General features: G+C 42.2%; 1 protein-coding gene across 1 annotated transcript; it reads right to left on the reverse strand.

Moving 5' to 3' along the window:
- Window positions 1-16,519: 16,519 nt before the first annotated feature.
- capn7 (calpain 7) lies at window positions 16,520-27,901 on the reverse strand. The gene is made up of 21 exons (XM_004078334.5): window positions 27,513-27,901; window positions 27,214-27,322; window positions 25,606-25,757; window positions 25,462-25,529; window positions 24,953-25,192; window positions 24,595-24,681; window positions 24,119-24,245; window positions 23,719-23,804; window positions 23,047-23,140; window positions 21,871-22,017; window positions 21,641-21,747; window positions 21,448-21,568; window positions 20,931-21,075; window positions 20,742-20,841; window positions 20,461-20,596; window positions 20,251-20,326; window positions 20,023-20,168; window positions 19,174-19,236; window positions 18,937-19,067; window positions 18,456-18,548; window positions 16,520-17,492 (listed from the first exon to the last, which is right to left on the reverse strand). Exons 1-21 carry the CDS (start codon window positions 27,612-27,614, stop codon window positions 17,348-17,350), a joined length of 2,475 nt encoding a protein of 824 aa, XP_004078382.1. The 5' UTR covers window positions 27,615-27,901; the 3' UTR covers window positions 16,520-17,347.
- Between the last annotated feature and the right edge of the window lie 27 nt (window positions 27,902-27,928).

Consider the following 27,928-nt stretch of genomic DNA (forward strand, 5'->3'; position numbering starts at 1 on the left):
TTGGAGGTGGTGCAGCGTCCACATCCCAAGATGTTCCTGACATCACTGAAGATGTCATCTCAGGTAACTTTAATAGCATGTAAAGTATTTTAAAAAACAGTGTTTGCATAACCCCTTTTTTCATAAACAGCAGCTGAAGAGAATGAAGTCCCAAATTGTTCATATTTAAATAAACAAATATGACCTCATGCAAATATACAATCAAACAACCAATCTCTCATAAATATATAAAAAAATCATGAAATTGTGAAAAACCTGCACACAGATTTTAAATGAGCCAGTAAACTATTATTAGTATTCTTATTTTATTAGCTTTATCATTGATTATTGTATAATAATAATTCTTTTTTTTTTAGCTGCAGAAGAAACTCCTGTCACCACATCTTCTGTTGAAAGGGAAAACGTTGATGCTGCTGCTGGTAAGTTTGGTCCAGCTGAACGGCCAACCACTCTCTGATCCAGTAACAATGGATTTGGTGCAAAGAGGTCCTTTTCAGACGGATAAAGACTCTGACTTTCCAAAATCCCCATCATTGAGCTGTTGTGTTCTTTATTTTGGATTGTTTTATCGTTATTTGATTTTCTATTAAGTTGCTGTTTTTAATGAGTTGGAGTTTTGTGATTGTTATTTGTTGAGTGCCTAAACATTAAAAAACATATATCTATATACATTTTTCATTCATATTTTTTTCTTTTCACTTTTAAATTTTTTTGGCACCACTAAATGTGCATCCAACATGCAAGCAATAAACTGTATTCAGTTCTTCAGCAGCAACAATAATACATTCACAAAATGTAGTAATAGAGAGATCTCATTTATATTACAATAACAGTTGCATTTTGTTGGTGCTGCTCATCAGTTGGAGGGCCCACAAATTAAATTTGCCTCTGCTGTCAATCAGACAGACCTCCGCATCACCACGACGCTCCGCCACCCCTTTACACTTTGTGCCGTCAGCCAGACGTCTCCAGCCTGGAAGTTCTCATCAAAACGTCTGAACTTCCTGTGATCAGTGATGATATGTGAAGTTGCTCCACAGTTGACCATCTAATGTCTGCTCCCTCGCTCACTCGGAAAGCGAACTCCTTCTCCTGGTTTATCGTCTCGCTGCAGGCTTTGTGTGCGTCGTTCGTCCTCTGCGCTGTCTGCGTCTGCAGGTGCTGTCTGCGTCTGCAGGTGCTGTCTGCGTCTGCAGGTGCTGTCTGCGTCTGCAGGTGCTGTCCCGGTGCGTGCTGCTTTTGCACAAGCTGCACCACAGTTTGCGCTGGCAGGTTCTGGCCAGGTGTCCCTACAGGCCGCATCTGAAGCATGCAAAGTCCTTTGTCGCCTTCTCTGCTCCTCGCTCACCTGGGCTGGCAGGTCTCCCTCTGGTGCACGCGGGCATTCATCACGTTGTCACCTGCTGCGGTCGCGCGCATCTTTTCAGTGTCCTCACAGCTCCGTAGCTTTGTTTTAAACTTTGCAGATGACATGGTCTCATCCTGTTGTGTCACATGGATTGCAAATGGTTGGAATGACTCAGGTAGCCCCTTCAGGACCGTGGCAACCAGCAGATCATCGCTCAGGGTCTCACCGGCGTTTCTCAAGGCTGTGATCGCTGTCTCAGCGCCGATTAGATATTCTGTCACGCTTTCATTGGCCGGCTTTTTCAGTGAAGTCAGTTCAGTATAAAGACCGATGATGCAAGGCTTTCCTTTATTTTGGTAGGTGTCTCTCAGGATCTGTAGCGCTTTGCGGCCGTCATCTGCTGCCTGACGCATCACCAGCGACAGGCTCTTGTCATCCAGAAACTGGATCAGTTCAGAACATGCCTCCGCATTTTTAGCTGGATCCTCATCCTCATCATCATGGTCAGGCGCATTCAGAATGGCGTCTTTCAGTCCTTGTAGTCGAAGGTGACCCAAGAACTCGGTTTCCCATACTTCATAGTTCTTCTCATCTCCGTCGAACAGAAGCCGGGACCAGCGGCTTGTTTCAGCTGTTCGTCTGCTCATGGTGTCAACTTCCTCACAAAAGTTGAAAACACACTTTATAGTCTCAGGCGTCTCCTGGGCCCATAACCTGTTAGCAGGTTGGTAACTGCACTGCGGTGCGGTGCTGCTGTAACTGGGTGGAGTTTTCTGCTCTGCGTTGTGTTCCAGTGCATAAAAGACCACGCTTGGATGCTGAGTCAATCTCTTTTAATCTTGGTTACAGAAAATAAAAATTCACAATGATGTCCAGAGTTTTTCCTGTGTTTTTCCCCCTCGGCCAGAGCTCTCAGCAGTCTCAATGCGCATTCTCATTAGCACCTTCCCCCCACAGCATGTAAAGTAACACAAAAAGAACATGATAAAATGAGAAAACTGCACCGTTCCTGGTTAACAGAAAAAAAAAATGTAATTAAATAGAGAGCGCCATACTTTAGTGACACGGAGTCGGAGATTTTAATGACGACGTATGAAGATTATACTCCCATCAAAAAAGTAATATGGCTGCATCATCAGCAAAAGAAAGAGTTCCTGCTTGGAGAAAAAGAACAAAGTAAACACACGAGTTTCTATCACACGCTTCACCAAAGCCTCCATCCACCCGTGATCCACTTTCAGGATGTGAACCAACGCTCTTTTAAGGAAAAAAAAACAAACAAAACACTTCCGGTGAAGCAGCAACTGGTGATGTGAGGTCGTCAACTGTCAATCAAACTTCAGCTTCAAGGTTCCACTGATGGAGATGAAAGGAACCAGAGCTGCTGCTATGGAGACAGTAGAGCAAGAAGATGAAGTGCTGACTGATGTACAGAATAGTGCGATGGAACTGACTTGCTCTCCAAAGCAGAGAAGCGCTGGTTCAATTCCCTGTCTGAGTTTTTTTGTTGTTGGTTTTTGCCGCTCCTTGACAGTCATCAGCTCAAAGGAACAAAGCAACACAGTTCTGCTGTAGACAGATTAGCACAGTGGGAGTGTTTCTGTCCTTGAAGCAGGAGAGCGCAGGTTCAAGTCCCAGTCAGGGACATGGAGGTGTTCAGTCACCTCGCAATTCAAGCTGCGGCTAGGAGGAGTCAGGACGCCAGGAAAAGGGGGCTTCATCTTTGCCCCCCCACCACACCCTGAGGAAGGAGGACCAGGAGAAGAGGATCCCAGAAGAAGATGTGCATTTAGATAGATCCATGCAGAATGCAGCTTGGATGTGTGGAGGGTCTGTGTACCGTAGATGCAATACAGGTAGAGCAACACCTGGAGGTGGGCGGTGGCAGTGTAGGTAAGTGGAACTTTTATCTATAGACTATTAATTTAAGAACATTTTTAGCTGCATGTATATTTCTACAAATAATTAATAATATGAGCAACAACTTTTAGAGTTAAACAAGACAAGATTTAGAAAGTATAGTACCATGATGTAGTGTTTGTAGCGTGAAGGTAGTATCATGAGCTAGATTCAGCTTCTAGGTATTAGAAAAATCTACCCCCCATAGTACACAGTCTAGTTGGTTTAGCCCTCCTGTCGGTTCTAGTCTTCTAGGTACCTGTCTCACTATCAGTTAGCTGTAGCTCTAATATCAACCATTCATCACCCATCTTATAGCACAGAAGTCATTGATCTCCTTGATCGTCAACCAGACTAAATGATGAAGCCACCCCCTTCCCAGCATTCCTGACTCTTCCTCACCCCAAGCATGAGTTGTGATGCAACTAGCCAGGACTTGAACCTGCGCTCTCCTGCTTCAAGGACAGAGACACTCCCACTGTGCCAATCTGTCTACAGCAGAACTGTGTTGCTTTGTTCCTTTGAGCTGAACACGCCCCACATGGTTCAAAACTCAACAGGTTTAAAGACACAGACTATGACATCTACTTCCTAAGGACCCTTATTCTAACTGGGAATTGAACCAGCACATTCTCACTGGAAGCACACAGACACTGCCACCACACTACTCTATCTGCATCAGAGCAGGGATTCTGGTCCATGAAGGATCTTCACGCAGAGTCAGCTTTTATAGCGACGGTTTGTTAACGAGTCGGGAATTGAACCAGTCACTCCCACTGCACTATTAAAGCACCACACAGGTCCAAAAAATTTTTCTTTATCAGTTTCTAAACTAATTTGGATTTATTACTACATGACAGTTGTTTTACTTACTGGTACATCCTTTTATCAGTTTGTAACGTCACACTTAAACATAAAACAAAGTCAAAGAGATTTCATCATTACACAGAACATTCTTCTAATGTTTTATTTCGGCTTTAGCTATAAAAAATGGCCTTATAAACTTACTTTGTAAAAATTTCAAAACATTTAAGGCACGACAAATGTCGAAAGCTTTTATCAATTTAGTGTCTATCCATCTTCAGAACCAATTGAATCCTTTTGAGGGCCACATAGTTGCTGGAGCCTATCTCAGCTGCTTTTGGGCAAAGGCAGGATACGCCACGAAAAAAAACTCCCTTTTATGTTTTTGCTTTCATGTTGATGCTAAATGTGGGTAATTTTGGAGCCAAAGAATGCGCATTTATTTTTGATGCATATTTCATAGGCATTAAGGGATTAATGCATTGTTTTTGTCTATTATTCAGGATATATACCTATTTATTTACCTTCTGTCATGGTATATTTGGGATGCACGAGCAGCATTCCAAGGAAACGAATATCCAATCTGTTTTGGAAACGTTCTGAGGGTATGCACGGATTTCAGGCAGCAACACCAGCTTTACATGTCAAAATGTAAATTGTTTTCGCTATTCCACTCACAAATCATAATATCATAATGAAACACTCCAAAACAGTTTTTGGAGGTTAACTGTATATATTTCATACTGAAAGCAGTTTAAAAAACATTTTAGTATCCAGTTGTTCTCAAATAAAACACTTAAATTTTACTTCAGTTCAAAGTTTGTTTTTTTACTTGCTGGTATTTGCATTAAATGACATTCCAAACAACTCCTTTTTTCCAATTTTATTTGAGATGTATGTACATAATATGCAAAGTTTGCTGAACAATAAGTAAAAAGAAAAACAGAAGAATTTATAAAGGATATGAAAATTACAGGCAAAACAATTTTTAGTTTCCTCACAAACCAACAAGGGTTTTGTTTAATTCACACAAAGAATAGAGGATCAACTCCTGAGGACCAGACTGGGTGGACACCTAGCAGCACCTCCCCAAAGCTCTGAAATTTTAGTTCAAGTTGGAGACTTGTGTCATAAATAACCGTAAGACAAAAACGATTTTTAGAATGTTCTCTAAAAATTGTGTTCAGAGAAAATGGCCGTCCCTGGTACACATGATGCGCTGTCCCCTAATGGGTTAGTGCGAGGGTCGACAACCTGCGGCTCAGGAGCCGCATGTGGCTCTTTAGCGCTGCCCTAGTGGCTCCCTGGAGCATTTTCAAAAATGTTTGAAAATGTAAAAAGATGGGGCAGAGCAATATATTTTTTGTTTTAATATGGTTTATGTAGGAGGAAAAACAAGGCACAAACATTCTTAACGTTTTCCAATTCTGTAAGAATGTGTAGAATAAATATTACATTTCAACATTCATAGCCTGCGACACACGTTTCTACCAGCAGGGCAGCGTTCTAGGCAGGTGGCTGATGGAAATGAACCACCGTCAGTTCCGTGCATTGCTTTGTAACAATTCACCCTCCACTCAGCGAGGGGAACGTCACAACGCCGTTCTACGGCTGGGGCATTAAATATCAAGACAATCTGCTCTCTAACATTACCAAGAAAAAAAACTCATTATAGTTTGTTTGTGCAGCCGTGTATTGTGTGAGCGTGACAAACGTACATTAAACACTTCGCCCAACACTCAAACATCAAAAACCCAATTTCCCCAAATACACAAAATATTCAAAAACCCACAGTTCAAACACAAGTCCCGCAGTTTTGCTAGAAAAAAAAAGAAATGTTCTGGAGGAGAAATGAGTGTTCGACAGTCTCAAGGCCCGTACACACCGGGACGAATATTCGCCAGGCGTTATTCGCCAGCGTTTTTCGCCACGTTTTTTGTGTTCAGACCCAGGCGATTTTCGCTGACGATGAGCCGAGCGAACATGCAATTTCATTCCCTGACATTAGATAGCGCTTAATGTAAAACAGAAATACTCCTGTACGCAAGGTGGCGCTGCGCAACTTTACGCTTCTTGAAGTTGCTTTTCACTCAGAAGAAGAGAGCAAGTATTTATGCGCTTGTCAGAATCATACAAAGAAAACTGGTTCGGGGATATTTAAGAATGTCCGTCATTATTTCTTCGCGGCAGTGTAGACGCTACTTGGCGTCTATCTTCTTCGCTGGTATATGTGCTCAGAAAGGCAGTTTAGTGTTTGAGCGCCCCCAAGTTGTGTTTTACTGTAACTTCAGAAGCTCCAGACACGTGTGCAAAAGCGCCATTCTCATTGGTCGTATAGTTTTCGACGCGGCGCGTCAAACCAAAAAAACGAACCAGAGGCGTTTTTTAAAAAGTGACGCTTTGACGCGTGCCGTTTTTTTCGCGTCGGTGTGCACACTCACATTGGTGCCCTTTGTTTAGTTGCGAGGCGTTAAACGTCGGCGAATATCGCTGGCGAAATTCGTCCCGGTGTGTACGGGCCTTCACACGTTTGGTGGGAGGCCGCTCCGCTTCACTCGCTGGAACGCATCCCACCTGTCAAAGAAGCTGGCACAGATCCTCGTACCGGACGATCCCAGTTCTTTGGGAAAATATATTCAGTAGGCAAATAATCCGAGCTGGGAAAAGTAATCCGAGAGATTGCTTGCTCCGCGTGTCTGAGTCTCTGTCAGCTGTGCAACAGAGCAGTCACGTGACGCGTCGTTCTTCGCAGAATACACTGCAGGGCAAATATACATTTAATCGTTAATGCTCATTATGTATTTGTAGCAACTTAGTCATTTTGATAGCAGGCTAATATAGATAATATAGATACATATTGCATGTGTTGCCTTCATTACAAGGCTTAAAAAGGACTTTTAATATTTTGCGGCTCCAGACATGTTTGTTATTTTCGTCCAATTTGACTCTTTCAACATTTTGGGTTGCCGACCCCTGGGTTAGTGACATGCAACGCTGGGATGGAGCGGTTTATTCGGACTAGGCGGGACAGTCCAAGTCGCAGCCCCTGGCTGGGTGACTTCACCGCTGGACTGTGTGACGATGAGGCACTTTTACCAATCTGAGCTGGAATATAATATAAACATAAATATTAGCCTTCAATCTGATTACAGCAGTTTAAATAACCGAAAGAGTAAGTGTATTGATTCTCACTGAAGCTGGACCTCATAGACCTGGTGGGTTCCACTTGGGTACTCTCCCCGCTGCTGGGCTCAGAGAGGATGAATGCTTTGAAGAAGGGGATCTGGTGGGTGTCGGTTTGGATGTTGGAAGACTTTTTACCGGTTTGGAAGCAGCTAAAATATTTTTTTAAATCTTAGTAACAAAAGTCAAGAGGATGGAAAACGTCAGCTGTTGAAACCAACCTGCTGCTTCAGGCTTCGTCTTTGGTTTCGACGGTTGTTTGTCTTTTTCAGAAGTGGGATCTGGTTTGATTCTGTTTTTGGTGGAGAATTTGTCCTTTTTGGTCCTTGTGGGTTTCTTGACTGTGAATTCTTCATCATCACTCTCAGATGGCTCACTGAAATCTTCATCACTTTCTGGATCTGGAAAAGCAAAGAGCTATTACACTTATGAAAACCAAGAGAACCGTTTTTTATGGAGCAGTGGAAAAAAAAGTGCTAACTGGGTGTAAGTTTGGGTTGATAGTCGTCATCTTTGCGTTTTTTCACTTGAGCTGTTTTAGAAGAAGTCTTCTTTGAGGCAGATGATCTGATCTCCAACGAGATTGCGTCTAAGCCTGGGACCCTCAAAGAACAAAAACACACAAATGAGTAAACTGAAAGAAAATGGCGATTAGACCAGTGTTTTTTTTTTTAAGTTCGTATTTATGATTCACTGGGCGGGGTAAAGTCTCCATGCTCCGCCCCTTTCTGATCATCCACCTGCAGACTAACAGATCCATGAACGTCTTTGTTCTCCTCTTCTGACCTGGAATCTGGATCAGAACTAGACGGATGGATGGATCTGACATTACTGTCATTTTGTTGCACCGCTAATGGTAGATTGGGGGTGTGAAGGACTGTAAGGTAGCAGGAGAGCGTGTAAACGGAGAGGGGTCACGTCCCTAACTTAGAGGTGAATTTCTAATGAACTCCTGCCGCTCTGCAGAAAAGATGTCCCAGAAAACCACACAGGTTTTTGCGTAATTAAAATTAAAACTCACTAGGAACGCTTTTAGAATAATGCGGAGTGGGTCTTTAATAAAAATATTTGTCAAACAGTGTTTATGTCCAAAAAAATCGCTCCTGTGAGGAAACTGATTTTTTTTTTTTTTTTTTTTTAACTTGTCCTGTCCAACAGCTAGGCAAACAGATGAGAGCTGAGGGCCTCTTGTGTTGGACATATTTTATTTTAACAAGAGGGGTTATTCATCTTCAGACAAACCAAAGGTATGTCTGAATAAACCCCTTTTGTAATTGAGGCCAAAATTTATTAATTTCAATCATGATTCAATCAAGATTCCATGTTTGAAAATCTTTGGTGTTGGACCGGACGGAAAAGGAAAGAGGGGAAGAAGAGAGAGGGACGTTAGAGAGAGGGGGGGGTAGGAGGGTGATAATAGGAGGGGAAGGGGGGTAAGACCATGAAGCAGCATAGAGCAGACAGGTTTTCTGGTTGTTTATCGTTACGGTACGGTTCAAATGTAGTACAAAAAGGGCGGGGCCTGTTCACACACACTCAAATATTATCAACACACCTGCTAGCCGCAAAAATGTCCACATGTCAACATGCACACAAAACAGATAGTGTTCACGAACGCATACCTATGCCTTTAAACCAACTAGTGTGAAATCTTTCATTCATTCAATCATGCAAACTATTAGTGCAAAGGTGAGCTAACACCTGTGCTCAGGTGAGTGTTTATGTTCTTCTAAAATGGATGGTGGAATGTGAAAAGAAGGAGGAGGAGCGCCCAGCCACCCCCACACCCATACCCCCGCCGCAGCAGCAGCGGCAGCCGGAATTCCCCCAACGCCACACGGGAACAGGCAGGGAACAACCGCCCCCCGGGCGAACAAGACCGCCACCCAGGCCAGGGCCAGCCGGACCGCCGCGAGGCCCCCAGAGCCAGAGAGCAGGGAGGCGCAGAGGGAAAGAGAGCGCCGCCCCAGCCCAGCCAGGAAAGCAGCCCCCCGCCGCGCCGGAAGAGCCCAACGCAGGGCCCCACCGGAGAGGGACGCCCACAGCCCCAGACGAGCACCCCACCACCACCCAGGAGTTCCGGGCATCCCCCCGCCCCGACCCCAGGTACGAGCCAGGACCCCCCAAGGGAGACCCGCTCCGCACTCCAGGCAGCCACCCACCCGGCCCACGGTTGGTCCAGGTAGGAGCAAGGCAGGGGCCCGCCGCCCCCGCCCAGGAGGGGGGAACCCCGGGGAAAAAAGGGCGGCCCACAAGGGATGTTATAAATATGGCCCGACCAGGCTCGGCCATGTTGGAAGTTTGGCGGGGCCCAGCGCCCAGGGGCAAGGACCAGGACCCACCCCCCAGGGACACGAACACCCCCGGCTCAGGTGTAATATGAACCCCCCCACCGTGCGGAGAGAGCACCGCCGGGCCCAGGGAGCCGGCACCCAAGGGACACGGCCGCCATCGCCAAGGGGCCCGCACCCCCCACCAGGGAAGGGGTAGGGGACAGATGGACCCAGGTCCCACCTTCCTTGTAAAATGTGTGTGCGTGTATGGGTGTTTGAGAGGGTGTTTGTGTGCATGTGTGTGTGTTTATGTTTGAATGTATATATTGAAGGGGGAGGGGTGTGTGTACTAAGGGGGGTGCAGTTAAAATTGGCGAGTAGGGCACTAAGGGGACATCTCCTGATTACTCACAGTGATGTCCCCTCACCCTCCACACCAAGGGGCCCTAAATGTCTAAGGTGCGGTTAAAATTGGCGGGTAGGGTGCCAGGAGGACATCTGCTGCTTGCTTGCAGTGATGTCCAAGCACCCCCCCTACCAAGGACCCTACATGTCTAAGGTGCAAATAAAACCGAAAGAGGGGGGGCCCACTCCATACGGCAACCATAGGAGGGGGGCCACTCCCAAGTAGCCCCCCCCCAAGGCGCAGGAAACTGATTTTCTAAATAGGACTGCAGAGGAAAAAAGGTTAGGTTCGTACCCTTTCAGTTTCCTGCACACAGAAATGAATGAATAATGACTCAGAGACAAAACGTATCTTTTGTGGAAGTTTACTCCGTACAAGAAGCACAAATCAAATTGTACGAAGGGTTACAGACAGATGAACAGGCTGCTGCATTCAAAGTCTGAACAACCTGAGGCAGGGAGATGGCTTGGTATAAGAACCCTGCATTTGCATATTCAGAGGATCATACACTGGACAACGGTGTGAAAATCACCTCCACAGGTTGTTGCAGGGACATGCTCGAAGGTCAGGAAGTTTCAAGTGTCAGATCTCTCTGAGGTGATCACGGACATTTACCAGAACACAGGCACCAGCACCCACAAAGCTGAAAAAGGGAGTATCCTGGAGGAATGTTGTGAGAAAAATGGTTTTGCTTGTGCCGTCTTCAAATGTAATATAATTTTGAGATGATAATACATGTGTAATGAATTAAGTTTGAACCATTAATGTAATAAAAAGTAAAAAGACAGTTTCTAACTATTCTGTTTCTAACTATTCTTAACAGTTCAGAAGAAAATCTTGGTTTTTGAGTCGAGGAACTGCGGGTGATCTGGAAGCCAGCGAGCCGTTTTCTGGGTCGAAGAGGACGGTGCGGGAGTCGGGAGCGGAGGCTGCTAAGCTAGTGTGCATCACGATGGATCACATTCAGGCGAACCAGTCGTGTTTTCTCTTCTCCCTGGATCCAGCTGGATTATTTCAACGCACTCAATGTTTTGCAAGAGAAGCAAAAGGCTTGCAACGTTTTCTTCTTTTTGTTTTTGAGGTGCCGGTACCGTGAGTAAACTAAACTGTGTGTGTGTGTGTGTGAGCGCGCGCGCACGAGCAAAGGTTCAAATAGGTAAATCTGTTAATGTTCCACAGTTGTTCATTGTATACAGTGACTTTGTTAACTAAGGAGTAGTAATATTTGGGAAACTTTTATTTTGTGACATTTATTTTGTAAATTGGGTTGAAACCAAGTATTAACCTTTGTTTAGATTAGGCCAAAAGGGGACATTTTGTGTACGTTTTAGGGTAACTGGTGTAATTTAATTTTATACGTTTTTACTTACTTTGAGTGGTTTATATTTTTTTGTTTGGTATCAATTTATATTTTATTTACAAAATTTGGCTAATAATTTATTAAACAAAGCCTTTACAAAATTTGGCTAAATATTGAAATATCTGGAGTAGGGCTGGGCAATATGGCCTAAAAATATCTGATTTCATTTTTTTTAACTCCATTTCTGATTTTTTCCCTCCATGATCTCACATGCATTTTTGTGATAAATGTGGCAGAAAAAGCTGGAAGCTGCAGCTGTTTTTTTTTAAGATGTGATAAAAGCTAAGTTAAAAGAATTAAAAACTGTTTGATTTGTGGTCGTTGTGGTTTCACTACGTTAAGAGGAGAGAGTCGTGCGCCCAGACGCTCACACACGCTTAAACCAAATGCATCATGGGAGATGTAGTTTAATAATCCGCCGAACGCAGAGAGACTAGCGTCTCTGAGCTTCATTGTTTTGTTCACTTGATCCACGGTCTGACACCGGATTCTGTGGAAAGCTACACCGCTAAAGACGAGTTATAGCTGGTATTTTTGTTGGAACTGAGAGACTTTTCCAGCAGAATTCAGAACAAGGAAGTGAAGATTTTAACCACTTCTGATTGGTCAGACCGATGACATGTGATTAAAATGTGACTGATTGGTGGAGACAGTTAAAGGGGCGGAAATTTTCCTAACAGCGGAAGCTGCGGCTAAATCGCGGTACTGTCATCCTTATAAAATGTCTTTTATAGAATCAAATAAACACAAAAAAAAAAGTATTTTACGATCTTTCATATTCCCAATTTCTTAGTGTTTTATCAGGGCCTGTAGGGATGAACAAAGAACTGAAATCCTGGAGATGGAAAATGTTGTTAAATCAGCTAATGAGGGCAATTTCCCACGGCACACTTGACCATCTCCCACGGCACACTGGTTGAAAAACACTGATCTAGTGAATCTGCTATGTGTGACCCGGCACCTTTGACCGTTGGGCCGCCCCCATTCGAGTACAGCGCCACGAAGGGGACACACTATCTATCTGTCCAAAAACATGCTTCATAGGTTAATTGGCAACTCTAAATTGTCCATAGGTGTGAGTGTGAGAGTGCATGGGTGTGTGATTGTGGATGTTCTACCCTGCGACAGACTGGCGACCTGTCCCGGGCATCCCCTGCCTACGCCCAAGTAGCCGGGATAGGCTCCGGCAGCCCCGTGACCCCGAAAGGGACAAAGCGGTACAGAAAAAAATGAATAATCATGAATGTTGTGCTCTAAAGGTTTTCTGTCAACTTTCTGGTTAATTGAGCAGTAAACCAACATCACTGTTTCTGTTTCTTGGATCATTTTACAATTAATCTTGGAAGCAAAAATGATGTAGAAGTCATTTAAAAAAAAAAAACGGGTCTTCTTTCACCACTATTTTTATTTTAAAAAGTTCCCAAAGTCACAATTGCTCTTATTTATTTACTAAAAACAGCCAGCGTTGCAGTTAGTAGAAGCTGTTAGCCAGCATGTACGCATGTGAGCGGTTCCATCAATATGTCTATGGGCAAACGTTTGAAGTGGAAACCGACCATAAAGCATTGGTGTCAATCATGTCCAAAGCACTGAGTGATTGTCCTGTAAGGAAACAGTGGATGTTAATCAGGCTTCAAAAATATGACGTGCACATGATGTACACAAAAGGAAAGTACATGTACACAGCCGACACTTTGTCTAGAGTAGTGGACAAAGACGAAAAAGAAGACGGTGGAAAAGGTGCAGAAATACAAGCATATGTGGACATGATTCTGACATCTGTGCCGGTAACTGCTGACCGAACAGAACAAATACGAACAGAGACAAACGCAGATGAAACCATGAAAGAACTGAAAAGAACAATATTCAAAGGATGGCCTGAAAACAAAAAAGAATGCCCTTTAAAAATACAAAAACTGCAGAGCAGAGCTCACAGTGGTGGATGATTCCAACCTCCCTGCGCAAGCAGATGCTTCAAAAGATACATGAAGTTCACCTTGGAGAGGTCAAGTGTGAACCCAGAGCAAGGGATGTAATGTACTAGCCAGACATCAGCCAGACGACAGCTTCATGTGAACTTTGCTGCACTTAAAGGCCGAAACAATAAGGGGAGCCACTGATGTCTCACCCAGTTCCACACAGACCTTATAATAAGGTTGGAACTGATTTGTTTGACTGTAATGGTAAGTTACTTGGTGGGAACAGACTACTTTTCAAACTATCCTGAAGTCGGAGCGCTGCAGTCAACATCAAATAAAGCAGTGATCAGTTTCCTGAAGTGCGTGTTTGCCAGACACGTGAGCTGTTTTCAGACAATGGACCGCAGTTTTCCAGCAGTGAGTTTGCTAACTTTGCTGAAGATTAGGGGTTTAGACACGTAACATCAAGTCCAAACTTTCCAAAGTCCAATGGCTTAGCGGAAAGCTCAGTAAAGACAGTGAAGACTCTACTGCAAAAAGCACACGACAGAGATGACTGTCAAAAAGGTCTTCTGATCTACCAGAGTACACCTCTACAAAATGGATTGTCACCAGCTCAGATGGGAAGGCGCATTCGCTCCAACCTACCAGTACATGAAGACTTGTTGACCCCAAAGGCTGCACACAAAGTCAGGAAGGCAAAAGAAGAAATGAAAGTGAAGAAAAGCGGCTGTATGGTCAAAAGGCTAAACATCTGCCTTTCCTAAAGCCAGGAGACAAAGTACGTCTTAGAGATGCTTCCACAGGAAAACTGGAGACAACAAGGACTCCAGTCTGACTAAATCCAGTAAAACGGAATTATATGAACATTGTTTTGTCTGTTGGAGAACTTATTTCCTGTTATATTTTTTTTCATACGACTAAATCTGAATCCTTCATGAAAAAGATCAAGAAGAAGCAACATTCGTGACATAAACGGCACTTTGGTTAAAAAGCAGAAGACTGCCATGCTGCGTTCACTGCTGGCGTCCAGGAATTGAACTTTTCAAATAGACTGAGTGATATGACAGCAGGTCAGCTTCATTCTCACACGTGTGACCTCACCACGTGTCCGGCGCTGCTCGGGAATGTGCATCCAGCAGCACACTAACCCACTTAAATGTTCCTCGCTTATTTACGTTGCCCCTATTGACTTCCTTTTTCGTGTGGACATCAAAAGACGCCACCGTCAGCCTGATCCGTGCGTGACCTCCGTCAATTATTCCATTCTGCCTTAGAAAGTCTAATCTGTTTAGGTTTATTGATGGTAATGACGTATTTAAAGGCAGAAGAATGAAGATTTTTGTCTGCAGACACGGCTCAACATTAGATAACAGCAAACTGAGGTGCTGTGAGAGATAAACTTAGACTTCAAATATCTGACACGTCAGGATCTTATGGTGTTTTTAGGTCTTCAGTGGTTCTTCTGAATGTCCTTTTGTCTGAACTTACCAGCCTTTCTCTGCCTGGTTTGGGATCCAGATTTGGGAGACTTTTGAAATCCTTGAACAAACACAAACTGAGGATGACAGGAGTTGGGTAGTGTATCAAGTCAGGGAAAAGCAAAGGCTAAGTGCCTCAGATGCTGAGCGTTCCTGCTCCTTCAAGCTGCGTTACGTCTGTAGGCATCCGTCAAAGTGATGAAACAAAACCGGACTCTCTAGAACGAGAAACGTCTCAACAAAAGTTCTAAAAGTCGACCCTTTTCTCAGGTTTTGTTTGAGGCAAGAACTCAAAGGGGTTCAGAACAGAATTAGGCGTTTCAGATGGAATCAGCTGCACTTGTTTAACTTTCTTTTGCTGCCTTGTGTTTTTGAACATTGACCGCAGGCTTGTGTGAAGTTGTGTGAGGACAAAGATGTGCCCCGCCCAAATAATCTTCCTCCCATCTGGGTCACTGCAGAGAAAAACAACTCACCAAAACACAACTGGTTTCCAAAGAGGAACCGGAGCATGAAATGATACCGATTTGCTATGGAAATTGGAGCGCAACAATGTGGAATCTGTTTGTTTGTGTCATTTATGGAGCAGAAAGAACTTTGAAGGTCAGTTAAGAACCAACTAAAGTCATGCAAACATACTGTTTCTATTTATGCAGCTTTAAAAAAAGGATCACAGCGACTTCCTGCAGCATGAATAAAAAAGGCTCAGGCAGATGGAGGTACACGTTTCTAGATTTTAACAATCCTGAACATCATTCTCCTCAAACACCACATCAACATTCATAAAAACACGCTGCTGCAACATTGTTTTCATGCACCATTGAATCCACTGGTTGAAGTCAAAACAACAAATCTTAAAAAGAAAAATTAAGTTCTTGGCAATGGTTTAACTTTTTTTGGCATATATTTTAATGGTTATGGAAAACATCGGGTTTATGTGATAAAAACCCAAAAAGAAAAGGATGAAGCTGCAATTAAAGGACAAAAAATATGATTTATGCAAAACCCACTCCGATAAAAGACTGTTTTTGGTGACATAAATAAAGAAAATTCAGCGTAGAATTGCATTTCTGAGCATTTCTTATTAAAAATGAGACAAATGCTGTTGGAAAAACAGCGCGTTTGCTACGTAGGAATCATGGTGGAAGGGCTGTAAGCTCCCTGCTCTTCATGCATCTACTTGTAGACGTCCAGATTCATGTCCGTCTTTGTTTTCCACGTCGGAGCTGGTATCTGGATAGAAACTGAACGTCTGGAAAGTTCCAATGTTGCTCGCAATTTCTTTTGCACTGCTAATGCTAGGCTGGGGGTGTGAGGGGCTGTAAGCTTTAGGCTAACCGCCTAAACAGATAGCTTTGTTTTGGGTGATGGGAATGGGAGTAAGGTTGCTCACATCAAAGAGGTTAATTTTAGATGAACTCCTGAGGACAGATTTTTTTGGATTTTGGCTAAAAACAGCATAATCATGATTACAGGACCACTGGGAACACTTTTAAAATGGGTCAAAAGATGATCGGAGTGGGTCTTTGTATGTTTTTAAGGGGAAAGAAAAGAATTTAAAAAAGTGTCAAATGTCAGGTAAAATCTGAAAGTAAATGTAAAAATTGACTGCAATAAATCTATATTATTTATAAAATCTAAATTATATTAAATACATATATTTGATAAAAACAAAGCTCGTTTGAGGCTTCAAATTAGAGTGGACGTTCAGTTTCCATGGAGACAGTGAAGCTTTCTTCACATGATAAGATTTCCAGATGAAAACTGTTAAACTTTGAGAAAAAAATGAAACGTTTAGATTTTTGAGGTTAAACTGAAGGAAGGTTTGAAATGAAATCACAGAGACTCACTTGCACTCATTTATGAAAGGAAGTGATGCTTTCATACCAGCAGTGGTGACTCTGACTATGAATGAATCTTCAGCAAAGTGACCATTACAGGAAAAAAAAACAAAAAAAAGACCAAAGGAAACAGCACAGGTTTGACAAAATCATTTTAGACCTGCAGATTCTGTTGGACAAACATTAACACATTGGAGCCCTCATACAATGTGAAGAGACATCATTCATCTGCTGCAGCTCTAAACCCATCCAGGTCTTCAGGGATCTGACATTCCCTTACATCTGCTCTGCTGCTTAAATAAACTTTAGAGTAAAAACTAAAAATCACCCTGCAGGACCAAGTCCTCTACTTTTCTGAGGAGAGACCAACACATTCTGTTTTAGCTGGGAGTAAAAGAAACTTTGGATATTTTGTGTAGTTCTGCAGCGCAATTCCTTCGATTTTTCTTTTCTTAGAAAAGAAATGATAGCTCCAAAAACTATGCAATTATAGGACCACTTTTTATCGATTAAGCTTTAAATGCATTCCTGATAAATCTAGAGAACCAGCGAAGAAGAAAACGTTGTGCTGCAACTCCTGGAGCTCATCGAACCTCCTCCTATGCTGTTGGGTGTTTAAAGTCCAGCAGATAGTATTGATTCTTTATATTCCGTGTGACAGATAAGTAAGTAAGGGTTGTCGGCTGGTCACATGCGGGCGCAGGTGATTGATCGTGGTGTTGATTTTTATGATCATGAATTTAAGAGTTCTCTGAAGAGAGAGCGGAACCTGAAGTCACGCTGCAGTTGCATACTCCTCCATAAGTATCTTCCTCAGCACCAGAGCTGCTCCATCACTGGAGCTGGGAGACTTTGAGAGGGGAAGTGCTGCCAAAGTCCAAGAAGAAAGGCCCTTCCTGTTTGGGCAGGAAGGTGGTGGGTGTGACGTTGTAGATTCCTGCTGGGACGAGCTCCAGCTCCATGTAGCAGAAACCGCATCTGGAGGAGGACGGAGACAAAAGGCAAAGCGTTTAAAAAAGCGGCTGCGCCATGTTACAGATCAGGGATGAGAATTTCTGTTTTCATTTCTAAAAATAAAAACACAGGTAGAAATGCTGCACAGGGACTGTTAATGATTAAACTCCCATTCTAATCATCTTTAAATCTTTTTTTTTTTAACCTGTCCTGTCCAACACCTGAGCAGACAGATGAGAGCAGAAGGCCTCTTGTGTTGGACAGATTTTACTGTAACAATAGGAGGTTGTGTATCCTCTGATAGCCAAGGTGTATATTTGAATAAACCCCCTTTTGTTTTTATTATTTCTTATTTATTTATTACATTTTATGTTATACTCATAAAAACACAACTTTGCGCCACATTTTCTTTATACATGTCCTCCACCATCAGAAAAATCCCACGAGAACATGTTAAAAATGCAAACGGAGTGGGTCTTTAATAAAGCATAAACCAGTGAGAAGCAGAAACATAATGGCTTTTTGTTTTTAATTACAAGCCTGCTTTTACTTTGTGTAACTCAGAAGAGTAACATGGTAAAAAAATATATATATATATTGTTTCCTCTCTCTGAAGCAATGCAGGGGATTTTTTTCTCACGTTGTTGCCAAGTCACAGTCACATGACCCAAACAAGATAAACACTGTTGGCAGGTGTGAAAGGAAACACAAAAAGGGTTGCTTGAGAAAGAATCCATCCATCCATCCCCCACACATGCTGGGAGGTTGCTGGAGCCTATCCCTGCTGATGATTTTTTTTCTGCATCACCATACAAATAAACTTGAAAAATCATAAAAATGTGATTTCCTGGATTTACATTCCGTCTCCCACAGTTGAAGTGTATCTAATGATGAACATTCACAGACATCTCTCATCTTTTTACGTGGAACAGCATACACAACCAGTGACTTTTCTGCCCCACTGGGAAAGCTTTGGACCTCCTTTACCTGTAATCTCCACTGTTCTTCTTCTGGAAGGCAGCAGTTCCAGTATCGGCCACCGTCGACACCGTCACCATCTCAAAACCAACACTGTATTGCCTGCAGGAAAACAAAATGTATACAAACGTGATAAATAACTGCAATAAGTATTAGTCTGTATAGTCTGACAAATGATTAAACTGTTTATTTTTTATTATATCTGAGAATCAATTTGATAAAAAGACTGAACCTGAAAAGTGGTAAAAAATAATATTGATCTCTAAAATCTGTGTTATTATTTTCTGTCACTGGAGCTTTTTTGTTGGGACAAAGACAAAGGTTTGTTTAACCTATAAGAAATAACATTTCAAAAAACAAAATTAAAAAAGGAGCAGTAAAGAGTAGAGATGAAGCAAAACCGTCGTTCAGCAGAAATGTCATTAGATGTGATGAAAATCGTGGTAAAAGCTTAGATTGAGTTCCAATCAGCAGATAATCTGAGCCTGACCTGGATCCTCGCAGCTCGACGAGCAGAGGGCCGGGTCGCTCCATATTAATCTGATAGATGGGGTTATGTTTGTACGAGTCCTTATAGTTTCCACAGCCTCCGGCGCTGATGCCCTTCCACTGACCATTGATCTGAGCAGCCAAGAAATATGAGACATTCAAGGTTAGAGGGGCAACTTTCTGCACAGATTACGGAGCAGATGTAAAAGTTTGACACTTTTTTTTAAAAGTGACATACCCTTTTTATGTGAGTGAAGGGATTTGGGATCTTGGAGAAGGAAAATTTGCCTCCGGAATAGACCTATGTGGGGAAAAATAAGATCATTATTTCTCAGAGAATTACAGGAGTTTTCATAAAACATCACTCTTTTACTCAGTTTGAAACAGGTCATTTATTAATAACATGCAGTTACAGCAGAAAGATTTCTCGGTTTCCTGCTTTGAGCAGCTCCATCCACAGATCTCTAGAGGATTTTCTGGCAGAAACTGTGATCTAAGCTGATCAGTTTCCGTCTTGGCTTGGCAGTGAAGGAGAAATGCTCACTGCAATCATATTGTTGTCAAAATACAGACTTGCAACCATTGAACACAGCAAAATGTGTGAAGAAAGCCTGGCGTGCTTTTAATAGCTCTGCAGACCTTTTGCAGTTACCACGGGGGGGTTGCATTATAAATGACTGCAGTAAGTGGGTCACACGTGTTCAAACTAAAAACACTTCACATCCTGAAATAGAGAGAAGCTGACATTCTCCTCAGAAAATTAAGTGGTTTTAGTGGGAGAGGATTTTTTTTAAACATATTTACTAAGATAAAAGACGAGCTACTGCTTTCAAATAGAGCATAAAACTTCTGAAAGCAACCCAGTAAATCTGAAAATAAAACGTCTCTCTGTGCTGTCGAACAGAGCCTTTCAAATACTAAAAAGTATGACTTAAAGACCCACTCCGATGAGAAGTTTTACCAGGAGTTTTTAACATCTTCTTGTGGCATAATCGCTTTTAACTACAATAAAAGATGATGGGAGTGGGTCTTCAATGCTGACTTGGAATCTAAATGGTAGATTTTTGAAGAATATCTTCTCACAGACCCGTAATGTGTAGTTGATGGTGTTCTGTTTCTCATACTGGGAGACCACCAGGGTGAAGGTGTGTGTTCCAGCGGTGGTCAGCCTCATCTTGGTCAGATAATGTGGGCTGTTAATGCGGATGCCATCAATGTAGGGAGGGGGGTCAGCTGCTCGGGAACAAAGACACTTAAAACTCTACAAATAGAAAAAAAAGGCTTTTTTTTTTTCTTTATAAATACAAACTCTCACCTGGATAGTAAACCTTCTTGCCATCTGTTTTGTAAACAACCAGGGTGATAAACTCCCTGTTTTGTGCAAAATCATCCTGAAGAAACGAGCAGACAAACATCAATAATCAGATAAAATAAAGGTCTCCCATTACAAAGTCAGCACATTAATAAAAGGTAGGCTGTAATTGAATTCAGAAGCATCGTGCTGCTGCAGGGGAATTCTTTGGACCTTGTCTGTGATGTGTCTGGTGAGCAACACCCACACTGCAGCGCCCCCTGCAGGACAAGTGACTTCCAGCCTGTACTGAGGATTGTTTGCGAGGCTGTATACGTCCTTCACTGGGCCCTGCTTTCCATCCCAGCTGCTGCAGAGCGCCAACACAAACAGAAGCACAAACATGTACACATTTTTATGTGTAATATTTGAATCAAATCAAAATGTATTTATAAAGCACTTTTCCTATGAAGCATAAACACAAAGTGCTTCTTTTAGTTCTCATTAAAGCCCACCTGTGAATGCAAGAGGACTCCCTGAACAAAGCAGGGTTCCAGCTCAGGTAAATGACATCATAGTACTGACAGAGGTCCTCCCATGTGATCCAGAAGACACCTGCAGATCAACACAGTCCTTACAGGACCTGTTTGCTCTGTCTAAGCAAACCTTACTGCACGGAAAGCAGAACAAATAAACCTGAATACCATTATCAAACTTCTTTGCTGTCTTTGGGTCAAAGTTGAGGTACTTGAGGAGCTCAGGCGTCCAGTTTTTCTCATCGCGCTCGCTGTAGCGCCCCTTCCACCGTAGATGACTCCACGGGTTCTTTAACTGCAGAAAACGCTTTCCCTGGAGAAAGAACAAAGCACGCAGGATGAAGAGCATGAGGTCACGGAGGACAACTTTTCAAAATTTGAATCACAAAAAGCTCAAACAGACATAAGTCGTCAAAATGAGCAGAGTTTTAGATCGCTGCAGTGGTTTGAGGGGAATAATTACAATAATATAGAAACACAAGCTTTAAAAAAGAAGAAATCTATTTAAAAAGATTTTTCGAAAAACAATAGTGTTTAGTTTTTGAAGCCTTGAGAGAAGTTTGTTTCAGTTTTGAAGCTAAATCAAAACTGATTAATGATAAACAATCCAGAATATCGTTAAACGTCCCATGCTTTCTGTTTTATTTTAAAGGAGCACATAGGTGTTCATGCTGACCACACTAACCTTATATTCCCTAATGTCGAGAACAGCATAGGCATGAGTTGGCACTAAACCCCATCTCTCCCCCTCTTCCTCTGTCATCACGCCCGTTGCCGTGGTGATAAGAACCTCCCCCCTGTGAAATCTGAAAACGGAGAGAGTGAGAGGAAGGACGAGAAGAAAATCGCCCACAAGGAGGGGTCTGTGCAGCGGGCACCTCTGGAAGAGCATCCGGAAGGTGTCATCCTTGCTGAATGACTGATTGTCAGAGTGCATGGCGATGCGTTCAGGGATCCAGCCAGTGAGCGCATGCAGATCAATATTCTGTACAGAACAAAAAAACAAAAAGTAAACATTCTTACGGTCTAATTTCAGGAAAACTGGCAATTTTTACTGAATTTGGAGTGGATTGTTTTTCCACAGAAAAACAGCTGTGAAAATACTCACCGAGTTGGAGCCAGGGAAGTCGTAGCCGCCCATCACCTTCATGTAGGCCTTTTCAATCAGAGACACCCACAATTCATTTCTGTTGCTGGAATAGGAGCACAGCAACTCCCCGTTACAATCCACTGGCAGGAAGTCATCTATAATCACCTGGAAGAAAAACACGGAACTTATATAAAAGTTTGTTCATCTATATTAAAGGATGTGTATAAAAACCCCCACAAAAACTCCTTTTTGGTTATTATTAAGTGAAAAGTTTGAAGCATCAAGTTTTTGATCTTTTTGTAAACAAAGGTAAGTCTTAGTCACAACAACATGGGTGGATATGGGCTGTCTGAGGGTGAAAAAGGTGCAAAACGCAGGTGGTCCGCATGAAATATCGCTCCATGAACCCGTAGAGGGAAAATATCAACGCACGTGTTTTTCTACCTAAATGCTGAGCAGTAGCTGCGTTTTAATAACACATATGCGCAAAACTTTGTCGAAATTCTATAAATGGCGAAAAAACACAATTTCCCAATTACACTGTTTCCATTAAATCATAATTATGTGGAAAAACACAAACCAACTTGTGCGATAAGCCATTCAAAAACATGGCAACGGATGTGAAAAATACTTTGATGTACAGCAGATACAATTACATTTTTGCCACGACACTGGAGCTCATCATCATCTATCAACGGAGACTTTGGCGTCTGATTTAGGCCATGGAGCGGCGAGCTCCTTACACGTGGGAGCGGCTACGGGTGAAGCGGTTTTGGGAAACGGTGGTTGGTGATTTTACAGAGGAGCCGTGGATCCAACAATTCTGCATGACACGCCCAAATTTAGATGAGCTTCATGATGCTGTGGGACCTCTAGTGGCCCCTTTCCTTATAAATACTTCATGATACACTTACCACACGCACAACAATGGTACGATCCATTTTCACCACATCCCTGGAGGTGGCCTCACAATCCTCCAGAAACTGCACACCTACACTCCCCTTAAAATGCAGCCGCTCTTCTCCATGACGCCCGACAGGCTGGGACTACCCAGAAACCCACAGCACCCGTACGGGTCAACCCCCCCGTACAGGGTTCTTCTCCCATTTAGAGCAAACTTTATTTACAGCTGGCAGAGTCTGATAAATTGAACTGCGTTGGCGTTTGAGCCGTGCAGGTGAACATCAGTCTCACCTTTCTGGGAACGCCATTGAGGTGAAGTTTGACCATGTACTTCCCACAAGGGTTATACTCGGGTTCTCCTCGTCTGTTCTGGGGGTAGATTATGCTGCAACCCAAACAAAAAAAAAAAAAAGTTTGATACTAGCCAATCAGGAGCTGCGAGAGCAGGCTGATCCTAAAAGAAGCAGGACAGAATTTGTGGTTGATGCTGATCTGAAAATAAAACTATTCCTCGACGCAGTTCAATCAGCTCACATGAAGAGTAGAATTAGGAGGTACACATACAAAAAGAGTCCCTCTTCACTCCAATGACCAAAGGTTGACCTCTACGACAAGAGCAGAAATTCTTACAGCTCATTTTTTCCCTCAGAAATTCCATTTTAATTTTATAACAGATGTATTGTGGATTAATTAATGTATATTTGTGTTTGAAATTGCTAACAAACTGAGGCGGAATCTTTTGATTGACATGTGATCATCGTACCCTCAGCCTAACAACAGCTCCACCGGCCGTCTCCTCACAACTGTCAGGCTTTTGTGATTTTGTCAGACAACAGTGGCTCACATGATCCCAGACTTTGTCCATTGACCTCAAATCAATCCACTGTTGAATCTAATCTGTGGTTTCTATAAAATGAAAATGCAGCCTATACGAGCATCACCTGAAAACATAAAATAACTTACCTGGTGATGAGTTTTTTGTTGTAGCGCCTCTCATAGGCTGCACTGATGGCAAGTGATGCCACAAAGGAACAGTCAGACACCACAGTCTAGAAGACCCAACAAACACTTGTTAGTGGTTTCAGTCCAAATTTAAACTGTTTTAGTCTCGTTGTCTAGAAACAAAAATGATCAGACTTTGTGTTTTTTTCCATTTTTTTAATTATGTTCCGTTTATAATTATGTGGGAGGAAAAAAGAATTTTTATCATGGTAGTGCTCCACCTGTTGGAGGAATATGGGCAGTGCATGTGACACCCTGAAATATCAGCTCCTTGGTTGAAGCTCAAAAACAAGAAATAACAACTTTAAGAGACAGAAAAAAGAGATATGACTAAACTGTTAAAGGCAGCAGATAATCCAACCTGTTTGATGCTGAAGCTGGACACAGACATGATCATGGTGGGATTATTGCAGATCTCGTCTGGACGAACCCAGCGTGAGAAGATGGCTTTCTGTTTGGGAGACAGTGCTAGTTTCCCAGTTTTGTCCCTAGAAAACAAAACAAAGTGTTTTATGGAAGTTGTAAAGTCAGCAGCAGCTGTTCTATCGATGCAATGCATCGACTCTCATCCAAAATCTTTCACTGCTGTCACATCGCTTTCCTATTTACAGATGTATCGTTTTTGTCCGTCTGTTGTAGTTTCGGGGCAAAGAGGGAATGTGGGTCAGGCTGTAAAACTAGTTTTAATGGTCAGTTCAACAGGATCAAATATTGGTGTTTACTGGACTTATTCTGTTGTCTGTAAAACATAATCCAAAAATCTTTTTAGTGATTTAGTCCTTATTTAGTTAGCATGCAGATCGCGTTTGTTTAAAAATCTGCAAGAAGAAAACTTACGAAAAAGGAACCGGGAAGGCAAACCGCTCCTTCAGATCCACACTCATGAAGGGCACATAGGCGATGTTGTTGATTGTAGACGTACTCCTTAAAATGGATAAACAATAATCTTAGCAACAAAAAAATGTATATTTAAATGAAATGAAAAAAACATCGTTGCTTTCAATATAGTTCAACACACTTTTTTTTAAATAAACAGACATTTAAACGTGAAAGGAAACTTCTCTGTCTTTTAAAGCACATTTTGTTTAGTCCATCAGTCACTCCTTGTGTTTTAAATTGATAGAAAAGGATGTCAAACAGTTGAATTAAATGAGTAGGATTTTTAAAAGTCTCCAAAGGTCAGCAGGAGTCTCACCTGAGCACCTCGATCTCCTCTGACGTATAGCGCTGGCCCTGGGGCTCGCTGGACTGGACCGGCCGGACGGGGTGGGGCTGTGATCGGTCTTGGAGGGAGAAGTCTGGCCCGAGGGGAAAAAACTGACGTGAGGGTCCCCCAGAACTCGAACTACTACCGGGCTTGGTACCAGGAGTCCCAGATCTGTCCTGAGTCTGGGCTGAAGTGGATTTAGACTGAGACTCTTTGAGACCTTCAGCTCTGAAGAGGAAATAAAAAATGTAACGATCTACTTTTTATGTCACCAAAATAATCAAGCCTTTAGGAAAACCATCATAAATAATCACAAAGAAAAACATGTTTTGTTTTTTTATATTTTTTTTGTTGACATAGGAAAGAGAACAAACTCCCTCAGGCAACAAGATCAGGCCTCTTCCTAAATTCATACGATCAAGCTGACACCTTAAACCAGGAAGTAAGGATCATGAAAGATCACAGAGAAAAAATCCAGGCTTCGGTTTATTATCTACCTGTCCAAAGCTTGGCGTGCCAGCTGCTTGAGTTTGTTCTGGAGAGCTGGATCTGAAGTCTCATTTGACTGTTGGGAAAACAGAGGAAAAAGCATGAGGGATGTGAGAGTTGGTCACTTCGACAACAAGATGTGGGAAACCTACCGTCTTAATGCACAACTCCACCGCCTGAGTGTACAGTTCAACAGCTTCATCGTCGTTTCCTTTCTCGTCTTCCTCAAAAGCCTGAGTAACCAGGAAGTGGGCCCGCTCAAGATCCACCTGCTGCCGGGACTTCAGGGGGTCAATTTTCTGGACTGAAGTTAAAATTAAGATTCACAATAAACATTCATATCAGAAGCACAAACTAGCCCTTTTCCTCATAAATGTCGACATTTGTAAAATCATTTTTCTGAATAACATGGCCGGACAAGAATTTAGCTGAAAAAAGATGGATTATTTCATTATAATACTTTTATTATGTCATCTGACTAACTTTAAAACATATTAAAGCTTACATTTTATTAAAATGTAACGCAGGCCACATTGGAACATCATTGGCTAAAAGATGTTATTGTGGCATTTTTCAGTTCAGTTTCAGTCTTTTAGGACAAATATAAAGAAAAGGCAGCGTTAAAATAGTATTTCTGAGGACTTTGTTGTTCAAATAGATATGAATCAGGAGTAGACAAAAAAATACTGCTGGAAAAAGCTTGAAGCGGTGACATAGAAGCTACAACTGGAAAGCCACAAGCTTCCTGCTCCACTCCCTTCTGATGCAACCACTTGTAAACAAATAGATGTTCGTCTTTGTTTTCATCGCCTGAGCTGGAATCTGGGTCTACTGTACAGTCGGACAGCTCCAACATCATTTGCCACTTTTGTTGCACCACTAATGCTAAGTTGGAGATGTGAGGGGCTGTAAGCCAGTGGGAAAGCGTGTAAACAGATGGGTGATGGGAAGTGGGGGAGGGGCTGCTTCACAATAACGGTCACACTCACAAAGCAATAACGCTTAAACACGTCACAGCTCTGACTAATCAGAATCCCTTGGTATTCAGAGGCGTGGTCCTACCACAACAAACACACACGCCCAGCCACACATGCAATGAGACCTAGAGTAAAAGAAGATTTATCTAGTTTGGAAAAGTAATACTCAAAAAGCTGTAGTGAGAATATTTACGCACGACAAAGTTAAAAGTAATTGAAAGTTATAAAAACAACGTCTAAATCTCGAACAGTGGAGTTTGTGACTGTTCACACCCGACTGAATAAATCTACATCGCCCCAACAATCATTACATTTACTGATAACACAAGCATTGTGGAGCTGACCACACACAACAATGAGGCGCTGGAGCAGCGCCCTCGCTTCATGGCTACACCTGACACTGTAAAATTATGAAGTATTTATCCCGTGTAAACTTGTCAACAATTCCCCACCTCCATGCTGTGTTTGCACATCTGACATGTTTATATCTGTACATATCCGTCTGCACATTACAGACATTTTTTTTATATTTGTACATTTTCTTTGTACATATTGACATATTTTATATAATACTTTGTTAGATTTCTTTTTGCTCTGGGAATGGTGACTACTCAAATTTCATTATCCAAGTGGACTGTGACAAAGGAATATCTATCTATCCATCTATCAATCCTTACTCTTATTTTGAAAATCGTCCTAATTTTACTGTCCTCTTATTTTAATACTCCCCTAACAAAACGTGCATTTGCTGTAGCAGATATGAGTCTTGTCATATGAGAATACCTGCATTATGGAGGGCCTGGACCCGATCTAGATATTCATTCACTTTATCCTGGATTCCCTCTAGTTTGGATCCAGCCATCCCAGCATATATGAGAGCCTGAGCTGCTTCCTATGACACACAGACATCACATAAAAAATTAAATCAAATCTGATCTTTGACACACAATAATAAACAGTTTAATTTAAGTCATATTAGAGACATGAAACTTTAGCTTACTATAATTATTAGCTAAATGCTAACTTCGATTTTTGATAAAGTGCTGTTTACATGGGAAAGACTCAAATGTTTTTCTACTTACCTTATAATAAAATACAGCATCGTTGTATTTGGCGTGTTGGTCATACGTAACTGCTGCTTTGGCGAATTTTACAGCATCCTGCTCCAACTGAGTGAAGTCCATGATGAACGAAACTTGCTGACAGAAAGAACCCTTCACAACAACCTAGCTAAAACTAAAGCTAGCTGTCATAACAAATTAACACAATGTCGGACTTTTACAAGCTAAACAAACCATTTCTTCGACTCGAACAAAGCATAATAAAGGTAATTTGAGCTAATTCTTCAATTCAGAATCCCAAAATGTTTGAAAGTTCTGTTTTCCTTTTTTTCTTTTTTTAAAAGCGTTGATCGACAACACAAGCATTTTCCGGGGAAAACTTGCGCAAGCGCAAAAGAGTACAACTCTCCGTTGCATTCAAGTACAGTCGGAACAAA

Source organism: Oryzias latipes, chromosome 16 (genome assembly GCF_053564925.1).
Source record: "Oryzias latipes strain Hd-rR chromosome 16, Olatipes_Hd-rR_3.1".
Classification (NCBI taxonomy): domain Eukaryota; kingdom Metazoa; phylum Chordata; class Actinopteri; order Beloniformes; family Adrianichthyidae; genus Oryzias; species Oryzias latipes.

Bases quoted from the DNA above. Each gene is read 5' to 3' on its own strand.
- capn7 (XM_004078334.5), bottom strand. From the start codon at position 27,614: ATGGACTTCACTCAGTTGGAGCAGGATGCTGTAAAATTCGCCAAAGCA. The intron at 27,323-27,512 runs GTAAGTAGAAAA...TGTGTGTCATAG, and splicing joins ATGCTGTATTTTATTATAAG to GAAGCAGCTCAGGCTCTCAT. The intron at 20,327-20,460 runs GTCCAAAGAATT...TCGTTTCTTCAG, and splicing joins CCAGACACATCACAGACAAG to GATGATTTTGCACAAAACAG.